General features: G+C 40.3%; 1 protein-coding gene across 1 annotated transcript; it reads right to left on the bottom strand.

Annotated features, from left to right (window-relative positions):
• Window positions 1-1,419: 1,419 nt before the first annotated feature.
• FAM55A (NXPE family member 1) lies at window positions 1,420-12,363 on the bottom strand. Its single transcript, XM_024975692.2, is given in 3 exon segments — window positions 1,420-1,481; window positions 11,511-11,767; window positions 11,769-12,363. Coding segments are annotated over 3 exon segments (783 nt in total). The 5' UTR covers window positions 12,233-12,363.
• Window positions 12,364-13,110: the final 747 nt, after the last annotated feature.

The following is a 13,110-nucleotide window of genomic DNA, read 5'->3' on the forward strand; positions in this document are numbered from 1 at the left end:
ACTACACCATTGAACAGAAGCAGTGACAGGCATTCAGGTTTTCTTCCTGATATTAGTAAGAAGTTTATTATATTTCATTCATTAAATGATATTTGTTACAGTCTTCCGATAGGTAAACTTTCTCAAGTTATGGGAGCTCTCTTCTCTCCCAAGTTTGTTTCTTTTCTCCTCCAAAGATGTTGTGTTCAAGTCTATCAAGATTTTTGTTTTAAACTAGGTGTTGGCAAACTGTGGCCTAGAGGTCAAGTGTAGTTCACCCCTCTTTTTGTAGGGCCCATCAGCTAAAAGTGGACTTTGCACTTTTTAATCATTGGCCAAAAAGGTCCAAAGAAGAGTGAAACTATATGAAATTCAAAATTCCACGTCCATAAATGAGGTTTTATTGGAACAGCCAGATCTTTCATTCATGTGTTGTCTTGGCCGTTTTCAGGCTACCATGGGAGCACTGAGCAACTCTGACGGAGGAAAATGGCCAGCAAAGCCTAAAACATTTGTCTTCCAGCCCATCTAACTTTCAAACAGTTTCGATGATTCCTGTTTTAGATCATCATTATGATCATGTTTATTCTCTTTTGCTCTACTGAAATATCAAATAGGATGCTTTCAGCCACAAGTAATAGAAATCGTGATTCAAAGGGCTTATTTAAAAAAAAAAAAAAAAAAACTAATTTTTTAATTTATTTGGCTGCCCCAGGTCTTAGTTGTAGCATGTGGGATCTTCTAGTTTTGTTACAGCATGCAAACTCTTTTGCTGTAGCATGTGGGATCTAGTTCCCCGAACAGGGATCAAACCCACCTCCCTTCATTGGGAACATGTAGTTTTAGCCCCTGGACCACCAGGGAAGTCCCAAACCAAACTTAGCTAAACAGTAAAAGCATTTACACGTAGACAAGCTCTGGACACAGTATAATCATTCTTCACATCTGATTCTCTCACTTTTGTATCTTATATTGGTTGTCTTTGTTCTTAAGTGTCCTGCTTGCCCAGATGGAATCTTTTAAATTTGATTTTCTTAGTCCCTAAAATAAGTAAAACTTTGCTGATGATACAACTAGGATGATTTGTAGAGACTGGTCTGTAGGGATTTTGTAAACTGCTTTAGCAAATAGAGTTTGAACACATGCTAATTTGCTTTTCAATCACATGGTCACGTGTGTGGTTACTCTGGGTGCCATATGCAAAGATCATGGCTCAGGTATCAATGATACCTACACTGAGACTTAAAAATGTCCTTCATGGTAAGATGTTGAATGTCACCCTAGAAGTCTCCACCTCTCTGTGTCAACGTGTATCTCCCTGATGTTCTCTTTCTTAAAGAGTCATTTTAGTGACTGAGCCTCTTAGGAGTAGTCATTCTGTAGCTTTTCTGACCCTGATGACCTGAGAATGAAAATGTCAAAGGGGAAGGGTCTGAAATGCTAGCCAAGTGTGATGATGATGGCTGACATTTGGTCAGTTGTCTGGGGGATATAATCTACATCTATCAGAGAGTAGGAAAATCATAAAAGAGGACCTGAATTTTCCCCACTAATGCCTAGTCTTTCTGCATCCAGAAGGAATTTTTCTTAAAAACTTTAGTTCCATGAAGATAAAAAATTTTAGTGCTGATAAAAAATAAATAAACCTTGGGACTTCCCTGGTGGTCCAGTGGCTAAGACTACATGTTCCTAATGCAGGGTGCCCGGGTTTGATCCCTGGTCAAAGAACTAGATCCCACATGCTGAAACTAAGACCTGGTACAGTTAAATAAATAAATAAATAATAAATAACCCCTTTAACTGGAAGGAAATGATGAATATTTCTAAAAAGAATCAGTTCAGTTCAGTCACTCAGTCATGTCTGACTCTCTGTGACTCCATGCACTGCAGCACGCCAGGCTTCCCTGTCCATCACCAGCTCCCAGAGCTTGCTCAAACTCATGTCCATTGAGTCAGTGATGCCATCCAACCATCTCTGTCATTCCCTTCTCCTACCTTCAATCTTGCCCAGCATCAGGGTCTTTTCCAATGAGTCAGTTCTTTGCATCAAGTGGCCAAAGTATTAGAGCTTCAGCTTCAGCATCAATGAATATTGAGGACTGATTACCTTCACGATTGACCAGTTTGATCTCCTTGCAGTCCAAGGAAATCTCAAGAGTCTTCTCCAACATCTCAGCTCAAAAGCATCAATTCTTCAGTGCTCAACATTTTCTTTGGTCCACCTCTCACATCCATACACAGCTACTGGAAAAACCATAGCTTTGAGTAGATGGACCTTTGTCGGCAAAGTAGTATCTCTAGTTTTTAATATGCTGTCTAGGTTGGTCATAGCTTTTCTTCCAAGGAGCAAGTGTCTTTTACTTTCATGGCTGCAGTCACCATCTGCAGTGATTTTGGAGCCCAAGAAAATAAAATCTGTCACTGTTTCCATTGTTTGCCCATCTATTTCCCATGAAGTGATGGGACCAGATGCCATGATCTTAGTTTTCTGAATGTCAAGTTTTAAGCCAGCTTTTTCACTCTTCTCTTTCACTTTCATCAAGAGGCTCTTTAGTTCCTCTTCACTTCCTGCCCAGGGTGGTGTCATCTACATATCTGAGATTATTGATATTTCTCCTGGCAATCTTGATTCCAGCTTGAGCTTCATCCAGTCTGGCATTTAGCATGATGCACTCTGCATATAAGTTAAATAAGCAGGGTGACAATATATAGCCTTGACGTACTCCTTTACCAATTTTGAACCAGTCCATTTTTCCATGTCTGGTTCTAACTGTTGCTTTTTGTTCTGCATTCAGATTTCTCAGGAGGCAGGTTAGATGGGCTGGTATTCCCATCTCTTTAAGAATTTTCCAGTTTGTTTTAATCTACACGGATGAAGCATTTACCGTAGTCAATGAAGCAGAAATAGATGTTATTTTGTAATTATCTTGTTTTTTCGATGATCCAACGGATGTTGGCAATATGATCTCTGGTTCCTCTGCCTTTTCTAAATCCAGCTTGAACATCTGGAAGTTCACAGTTCATGTACTGTTGAAGCCTGGCTTGGAGAATTTTGAGCATGACTTTGCTACTGTGTGAGATGAGTGCAATTGTGCGGCAGTTTGAACATTCTTTGGCATTGCCTTTCTTTAGGATTGGAATGAAAACTGATCTTTTCCAGTCCTGTGATCACTGCTGGGTTTTGCAGATTTGCTGGCATATTGACTGCAGCATTTTCACAGCATTATCTTATAGGATTTAAAATAGCTCAAATGGCATTCCATCACCTCCACTAGCTTTGTTTGTAGTGATGCTTCCTAAGGCCCAGTTGACTTCACATTCCAGGATGTCTGGCTTTAGGTGAGTGATCACACCATCATGGTTATCTGGGTCATGAAAGATGTTTTTTGTATAGTTCTTCTGTGTATTCTTGCCACCTCTTCTTAATATCTTCTGCTTCTGATAGGTCCATGCCATTTCTGTCCTTTATTGAGCCCATCTTTGCATGAAATGTTCCTTTGGTATCTCTGATTTTCTTGAAGAGATCTCTAGTCTTTCCCATTCTGTTGTTTTCCTCTATTTCTTTGCATTGATCACTGAGGAAGGCTTTCTTATCTCTCCTTGCTATTCTTTGGAACTCTGCATTCAGATGGGTTTGTATTTCCTTTTTTCTGTTGCCTTTCACTTCTTTTTTTTTTCTCAGCTATTTGTAAGCTCCTCAGACAACCATTGTGCCTTCTTGCATTTCGTATTCTAAAAAGTATATCCTATCATTTTAAAGGTTCAACCATCAAGATTATTTCTTACTGGATCTTCCCTAGGGTCTGGGGTAGACTACCTGTTTGTATGTGTGAAGTATCAATCAAAATGTAGAGTTTTCATTGGAATTTATAAATAAGAGCAGCATTTCTCATGAAAGAGGGAATACAATATATTTTAAATTAAAAGCCTCAAATCTAAAAGTGAAGTTGAAAAGAAAACAGTCAAAAGGAGAGAGTAGAGACCTCATTAAAGATATTTTAAAATCAGCCTAAATTTCTATAAGAATATAAAATAATTACATGCTTTTTTACAACTTGGAGTTAAGTAGTGCAGTTATTGCCCCAGTATAGTCTCCCAGGAGGTAAATGAGTTTTCCTTTCAAGCAGTCATTTATGTTAATTGTATTAACTGAATCTGGTTGTGAAATGTAATCCACTTCCTTCTAAAGTATAACCACCAGGGACGGGAGTCTTCATTCCAGCTTAACATTTCTCTTTTACCTTTTCACTCTGTGGTAACAGACAAACTGGTGGTAGGTGATTCCACTGGGATAAGTTAAATATCCAGACTTCTCTCTTCTGCTGACTCCTACTTCCTAATTCCTCCCTTTCGAGTACTATCCTTTGATCATTCGATTTGTTTTAGACCCTTCTCCTCTGTCTTTCTTTTAAGAGATTCTGAGTCATCTTGACTCCTTCCTGGTCATTTTCTCCCAAATCTGGTTATTAGCTGAGTCCTGAGGTTCTGTCATTTCTTTGGCATCTTTGCTGATGCTGTGCTGACATAGACCTTGGTTTCTAACCTGAGTATCACTCGTCTGACAGTTGGTGTCCTTGTATCAAATCACTTACCCTTGTTTTATTAATGAAGCAATAATTTTATTTTTTCTATGAGCATTTTTATAGGAATTTTTTAAAATTTAAAAAATAGCTTAAAAATAGCACATCTACATTTTAAAAACTTGAAGAAGTTTAAAATCTAATTGAATTCATGTTTTAAAGTAAGATTTTGCTAAAAGTGACATGCAGCAGCCAGTACAAACTAATATTCTGAGATTTTTTTCAATGAGTTCCACTAGAATCACAACTCTCTTGGCACGAGGTCTTCCTTCCAAGGTGTATCAGGTAGCAGGCACCATGATTTTTGCTTTGAGGTAAATTTAATCATCAAATTCCTCACCTGTCAAGCTTCCTTGCCACTCGCTATATCACTCTCCTACCGTTAGACTAATGCATTGTATTTTGGTCTGGTTACATTAGCACTTCTGTACTCATATCACATTCTGTATTAGGTAGGAAGAAAATAATGATGACCAAAAAATGCAAATGTATTTATCTCTCACATAACAGTCATAGGGTGAGCAAGCCAGGGCTAATATGATGTTACGTGGTGTCAGGGATTCCAATTCCTTCTATATGCTTGTTCAGCTGTTCTTTTTTTTAAAGAGGGGCTAGTGTGATGCTCTTAATTTTATTATTTCTGGAATAGCTCTTCCATGATGACCTGGAGGATTGTTAAGTCCTGGTCATTTTGGTCTGTTAAAGAGAGTTTTCATAATCCTATAATTATGTTGGAATTTCCATGTGACAGGGTTGGGCTTCTGTGATGTTTGACAGCATCACATCCTGGATAGTTGAATATTCTGACCCTGGAAACTTAACATCGCTACCCCCATCCTAATAATGCACTGCTATCCTTTGGTGAGGATACAGTCTTTGAGTTTATTATTATTATAAACCATATCTTGTATAATAGTAATGTGTCAGGATATTCATTTTGCTAGGTGTCAGAGGAAGTGCTCTGCAGGACCCTTTCGAATGTAAAATAAATCTCATATGATTGGTCTTACATGTTTATTTTACTTGATCATTTTAGAGTAGTGAAAGTGTTAGTTGCTCAGTCGTGTCTGATATTTTGCGACCCCATGGACTGTAGCCCGCCAGGTTTCTCTGTCCGTGGGATTCTCCAGGCAAGGATACTGGAGTGGGTTGCCATTCCCTTCTCCAGGGGATCTTCCCAACCTAGGGATTGAAACCGGGTTTCCTGCATTGCAGGCAGATTCTTTACCATCTGAGCCACCAGGGAAGTCCTAATTTTAATTTTTATTTAAAAATTAAAAAAAAAAAAACAATTTTGGTTGCACTACATAGCCTGTGGGGTCTTAGCTCCCCAAGCAGAGATTGAACCAATGCCCCCTGCACCAGAAGCTCAGAGTCCTAACCACTGGACCGCCAGGGAAGTCCTAGGCTTGAGTATTTTAAACAGTATGTTAATAATGTTATTAAGATTCCACTGTATCTATTGATTAGTTTAGAGATTGCAGAAAGCAAACTAATGATTCCCCAAAGGTTTCTTTATAATCCCTGGGGCCTGTGAATCTGTTACCTTCCATGACAAGGGGGCTTTCCAGACATGATTAAGGGAATGGATATTGAGATGGGAGATATCCTGGATTATCTGGGTGGGACCAATCTAAATCACCTTAGTTCTCAAAAGTGGAAGAGGGAGGCAGAGGAATGGTTCAGAAAGATGCGGTGTGATGACTTGACCCATCATTGCAGCTTTGAAAACAGGAGGAAGGGGGCTTTGACGAATGTGGGCAGTTCTAGAAGCCTGAAAAGGCAAAGAAACAGATGCTCCTCCAGAGCCTTCAGAAAGGAATTTGGCCCCTGCCACACGTTGGTTTTAGCTCATTAAGACAGAGGTTGAACTACTGAGCCACAGAACTGCAAGATGATCCACTTGTTGTTCAAGCCACTCTGTTTCAGCAACAATAAGAAAATATTAAAGAGATAGTTGACCTTTTTTCAATATTAAGTCATCCCACCCAGAAACAATAGAATTTTTTCTTCTGTTTATATAAATTTTATTTTATATCACATGTAACTTTTTAAATTGTCTTTCTATAGGTCATGCACATCTTGTTAAATTGTGAATTTGCTCTTTAGAGCACAAAGTGGATTGCATCACTCTCTTCCTTTAATTGGCTTTTGTAGCTTTCAAAAACTTACTGAATAAACACTAAAATCCTCAGTTTCATACTCGAGAGCCTCCATAATTTAGTTTCTTCCTCTTCTTAGCCTCATTCTTCCCTGCATTCCACCAATTGCTCTCACTCCTTTGGACCGGTGAACAAAGTTCATGATAATTTTGTTCCTGATTAGAGTTATCAGATAAAAATACAGAATACTAAATTAAATTTGAATGATTTCTAATGAGCAATAATTTTTTAGTATCAGTAGTTCCCATGCAATATTTTCCCTTTATCTCATGTAATATGCATAGGCAATTAGAAATTACCGAAATTGAACTGATACTTTGTACTATTGTTTGCTAAACCTGGCAACCTTATTCATGATCTTTATGAGTTTTCTCTTTCACTCCATTCCCTGTCTACAGATATCCTTAGGGGCTAAGTCAAATACCACCTTATCATAAGCCCTTCTGCATTTTTACTTCCTTCATAGAATTGGTAGGTTAAATGTCTTTCAAATTGCAACCGTGCTGAACATTTATTTTTCTCCATTTGCCCTTAATGCCTCATATCTGTTAGAATCTCAATAAACATTTGCTGAATAAATGAATAAATATTAGGCAATAAATCAGTTGAAGTAAATCTCAAAATGATTGTTATTGGTAAACTCATAGGCTTTAAAGAAAGTTCTATTAAAGCTAAGTATAAACATTGTTCTTTCCTAAGTAACGTGGCTTTGTGTTTGCCACTAAAACACATTTAATGAAATGGAAAACACCATATAAAACTTTTAAGTGCATCTACTAAAGGTTAGGAAGTTATGCCTACAGAGAATTAGGCTAACTAAATCAAAATGTTCCTACTCTAAAGCTGTGGGTATCCATCAAAGATTTGCCCAGAATGTTCCCCATATAGAATCATTGACTCTAGGAGATACACTCCTGGGTTTAAATCTGGAGATAGGCTATGAATCCTTTCCCCTTTGGAAAAAATTGAGATGAAACCTGTTATCAAAGGATCTTGAAATAATTTCCTGGAATTGATTTTTCTCTTTAAAATTCAAGGTGATTGACCTCAGAGACCCCCTGCTAGGAATTGTGCCCTCGGAAAATCCTGATTGCTAGGGTTGATGCTGATGAAGTTTGCTCTGCATCAGAATGTCTCTTAGAAGACACATGCTACACACCACCTACCACAGGACAAAGCAAACTTACTGTCACATCAGGAGGGATCAATGTGGTTAAGCTGTATCATCATTTCAGCTCCACACTGGACCTTCACAGGACAACCAATGACTGTTCACACAATATAGGTAATGGAAGCTGCTTGCTTGTGAGTGAAGGATAATTTAAAATTTTCTAGAACTGGAAAGTATTATCATTGTAAATTTTGCATCTATTGGGCATTTTTTTTTTTTTTGGTGTGTGTATGAATTGGGATTGTGTGTGTGTGTGTGTGTATCCACTGTATATGCTTTAGGGAAAATACCTTTCTGAGAGAGCCTTGAGTTTAGGGCAGCTCTGCTGTTCTGTCACATGGATGGATTCATGGTGTCTGGAATTTTAGATTCAAAGTATTTATCTAACCTGCAAGTTCTCTGCTCTTTTGCTACTTTTGCATCACTTATTCAAGTTCATATAATATTTTTCTTAGATTACTATAAGCCACTAGCCAGATTGTCTCTGTTTTATTCCATCTAAATTCTTCAACACAACCGCCAGAGTATCCTTTTGAACTGCAAATGCAACTTCATTACTGCTTAAAATCCTTTATTTTAAAGTCCTTTATTTAAAATTCCCCTCACGAAGGAGTTCAGGCTCCTCAACATGGCATGAAGGCCTCTTATCACAGGGTTCTCTATATATGTTATTTTTTATGTTTACCTTTCATTTTCTTCTAGAAACTTGCTTTCTGAGGATTGTAAGCTTCCTCAAGGAAGGTAATGCATTTGCTTGATCCACTGCTGTGTCCCTAATACCTCTCAAAGAGCTGGCAGCAAGTCCTGCTTAGTCTGTGGGCATGCTAAGTCGCTTCAGTCGTGTCCTACTCATTGCAACCTTATGGTCTGGAGCCTGCCAGGCTCCTCTGTCCATGGGATTCTCCAGGCAAGAATACTGGAGTGGGTTGCCATGCCTTCTCCAGGGCATCTTCCCAACCCCACGTCTCTTATGTCTCCTTCATTGACAAGCAGGTTCTTTACCACTAATGCCACCTGGGAAACCCTGCTCAGTCTGATGCATGAATAAATATATATTGCATTTCTTTCCTCCGGTTGATGAAAGGTGTCCTGACTCTTCCTGCTTCAAAGCTCTTATCTTCCCTTTGATTCACTGTTTGTTCCAATCCTGTGTAGGTAAGTGGTAGCAGGCAGAAAGGGAACATGGTTGAATGGGGACCCAGGAGTACAGCAGATATAAGTGGTACCCGATTTGGTGCTATGGATGTCTCATCAGGTTCATTCTAGAGAAAGGAAGGGATCAGCACATTTTCATCCTTCCTGGGACCCAGGCATAAGGACAATTAGTGGACAGGAGGAGATCTGGTGAGGTGTACCATCAGAGATCAAAGGGAAAGAGCAGAAACCCAACTGTGCTTTTACTTGTTTCAGAAGAGAATCAAGGACTATGGATCAGGAGCCAACATTTGGATAACTGTGTAAGATCTGGAATGCATGTTTTTTCTCCATGTTTGCTATCCACACTTTACTTCCTCTTGACATATTTTTTTGGAAACTTAAGGGAAAAGAACTCGAAGCTTGACTTTGAAAACTGCTATGATTCTACTCAATACTCTGTAATGACCTATATGTGAAAAGAATCTTAAAAAGAGTATATATATATATATGATTCACTTTGCTGTACATTTGAAATTAACACAACATTGTAAATCAACTATACACCAACAAAATTTAAAAATTAAAATTAAAAAAATAAAACTGCTTAGAAAGGGGCTGCTGCTGGGAACCTAGCATTCCACTCTGTGGCCAAACTTAGAGAAAGTGAATCCATGGGGAAAAAATGGATCCCTAAGGGAAAAAAAGAGTAGAAAGGGAAAGGGAAATGGATTGAGCCCTCAAGACTTAATAGTAAAGTAGCAAAACAGCAAAAGAGTCTGAAACTGATAGGTGGTCTCAGGGATTGGCCCCCAGGTTCTGGGGTTTGTGGTGGCATATAAGTTACACTTTGCAAATTCCAAAGTGGCTCAGGAAGTATTTTGCTGCTTAGTGTAAAGCTGGCAGACCAGGAAGTGAACATCTGTTTGTGAGCAAGGGGAGAGAGCTTTGGCATTGACGTTGCTGTGATTGATATGAGAAACATGCTTACACCCCAGTGTAAGCTGAGGCCTGCTCAACTTGTGGTTTCTGAGAATTGCTAGATCACAACTCAGGGAATATGAAGGACTCCTCCAACCAGAGACCTGAGAATAGCTGACAATACCTGATCTTGAGATCAATTTGAGATGGGTTTTGCAGGTGGCCCCAGTGGTAAAGAATCCATCTGCCAATGCAGGAGACTCAGGAGATGCAGGTTTGATCCCTGGGTTGGGAAGATCCCCTAGAGAAAGAACCAGCAACTCACACCATTATTCTTGACTAGAGAATCCCATGGGGAGTGGAGCCTGGTGGGCTACAGCCCATGGGGTCAAAAAGGAGTTGGCTTTGACTGAGTGAGCACACATATCGTAGGAAGAAGTTGAATTTTTGGAAACATGACTCAAGCTACAGTGTGAACAGTGGATTAGAGACGGTAAGAGAGGCAGAAAGGAAGCTATGACAAGTAATCTAGATGAGCTAATGATGACCTGAACACAGGTAAGAACACTAGGCATGGAGAGAAATGGGTAAATGCGAGATACTTAAGAGGTAGTCTACAGAAAATGATATGAGATGAAGCATAGATGTCATACACTTATCAAGGAGAACTTGTCCAGTATAAAATCTATTAACACATAGCAGAATACTTCTCCACTAAACATATTTTGTAAAACCTAGGTCTACAGTAAAAGAGATGACTAGATCTGAGATTACCATAGGGCATGATGGAAAAGGACATATATAATACACAATTCCACCTTGGGCAGTCCTTTTTTTATTGAACATCTGAGTGAGAATGCCAACCTTGGTGGGGGGAGTCATGAGTAGGGGGCTCAGGAAGACACCGCATACCTAGCCAGACCTTGAGTAGCAGAGGCATCTGAGAGGGTCATGCCCATTATTAATTGAGGTGGGCAATGTAGTTTGCTCTTTGGAAGAAAAGCTATGACCAACCTAGACAGCATGTTAAAAAACAGACACATTACTTTACCAACAGAGGTCATCTAGTCAAAGCTATGGTTTTTCTAGTAGTCATGTATGGATGTGAGGGTTGGACTGTAATGAAAACTGAGTGCCAAAGAATTGATACTTATGAACTGTGGTGCTGGAGAAGACTCTTGAGAGTCCCTTGGACTGCAAGGAGATCTAACCAGTCCATCCTAAAGGAAATCAGTCATGAATATTCATTGGAAGGACTGATGCTGAAGCTGAAATTCCAACACTTTGGCCACCTGATGTGAAGAACTGACTCATTGGAAAAGGCCCTGATGCTGGAAAGACTGAAGGCAGGAGGAGAAGGGGACAACAGAGGATGAGATGGTTGGATGGCATCATCGATTCAGACGTGAGTTTGAGCAAGCTCCGGGAGTTGGTGATGGACAGGGAATCCTGGTGTGCCGCCGTCCCTGGTGTCACAAAGAGTCGGATACTACTGAGTGACTGAACTGAAGTGTATGTAGCGGTGCCTGTTGTCACCTCTCAGGTATCTAAAGGTATACTTACCTGTGAAAAATGGGTTTTCTTCCTTGACAGTAAGAAAACAAATTTCTCAATTACTGGTGGTCATACTAGTCAGGACCTCACAGGGTACATGTTAAGGCCTCAGACAGTAGAAGGCTTCTCTCAAGTGTCACAGTTCAGCACTTGGGCTTAGAGTTAGGCCACATTCAAGGAAGGTATGGGTGGGGCTATTAACAGCCCTGCCTTTGAAAATAACCCTGTCACAGTCTTGGTTCCTGGCCCTCCAGAGAGCCAAGACCACTGGAGTGGATGAGCAGGAGAGACAGGGACACCTGGCCCTCCCAGAATAGAATGAAGCTCACAAGGTAGGTGAAGTCCCTCACCTTTCCTGAAGCACCTGCCTCCAGGCCTGGGGAGGACATCCTGGCCCTGAGGAAATCCCCACTATATTCTTTCCTTCATCCCAGATGGTCCCTCATCTCCAGCAGGACGTCCAGCCGGTCCCCCCTGCAGTACGGGTCCCGAGGGCTGAGGAGGGTGGCTCTGCTGTGTATGGTGCTGGTGGTGGAGCTCACGTTGGTGAAGGGTCTGGGTGGGACCAGCTGGTCTAGTTTCTCCATGATCCTCTTTATCCTCAGCTCAGTCTCTGTTCATGACTTTAACAGGCTTGGTGGTATTTTAGGGTCTGGGGAATTTGTGGAGCTGTTCCAGGGCTTCCCTGGTGGTTCAGATGGTAAAGAATCTGTCTGCAATGCAGGAGACATGGGTTCGATCCCTGGGTCAGGAAGATCCCCTGAAGAAGGGCATGGAAACCAACTCCATTATTCTTGCCTGGAGAATTCCATGGACAAAGGAGCATGGTGGCTGAAGTCCATGGGGTTGCAAAGAGTTGGACATGACTAAGCAACTCACACTTTCACTCCAGTGGTGGAGGGAAATGGCTAAGTTAGAGTGGACCAAAACTGAAATGGCAAGGAATGTGACATACTCTGAAATGAACCCATCCAAATCATTTTTACTTATTATGTATTTGAATATTTATATACATATTATCATCAGTTTTAAACTCTGGCAATTTTAAATAAGACATAAACATTTATCTTTAACCTCATTGTTTTAGAGAATGCCTCAACAGTTTTAGATAAATATATTAAATCCAAAATACAGCACTCAGAGAACACTTATGAGTAATGAATTGATTATACTGCATTTGCTCTTCCTCTTCTTAGACATCTTATCACCAGTCATCATTACTATCTGTTAGTTCTACTTATATATATATCTTTTCAGTTCAGTTCAGTTCAGTTCAGTTGCTCAGTCATGTCTGACTCTTTGCGACACCATGAATCGCAGCACACCAGGCCTCTCTGTCCATCACCAACTCCTGGAGTTTACTCAAACTCACATCCGTCAAGCCAGCAATGCCATCCAGCCATCTCATCCTCTGTCATCCCCTTCTCCTCCTGCCCCCAGTCCCTCCCAGCATCAGGGTCTTTTCCAGTGAGTCAATTCTTTGCATGAGGTGGCCAAAGTATTGGAGTTTCAGCTTTAGCATCAGTCCTTCCAATGAACACCCAGGACTGATCTCCTTTAGGATGGACTGGTTGGATCTCCTTGCAGTCCAAGGGACTCTCAAGAGTCT

Source organism: Bos taurus, chromosome 15, assembly GCF_002263795.3.
Source record: "Bos taurus isolate L1 Dominette 01449 registration number 42190680 breed Hereford chromosome 15, ARS-UCD2.0, whole genome shotgun sequence".
Lineage (NCBI taxonomy): Eukaryota > Metazoa > Chordata > Mammalia > Artiodactyla > Bovidae > Bos > Bos taurus.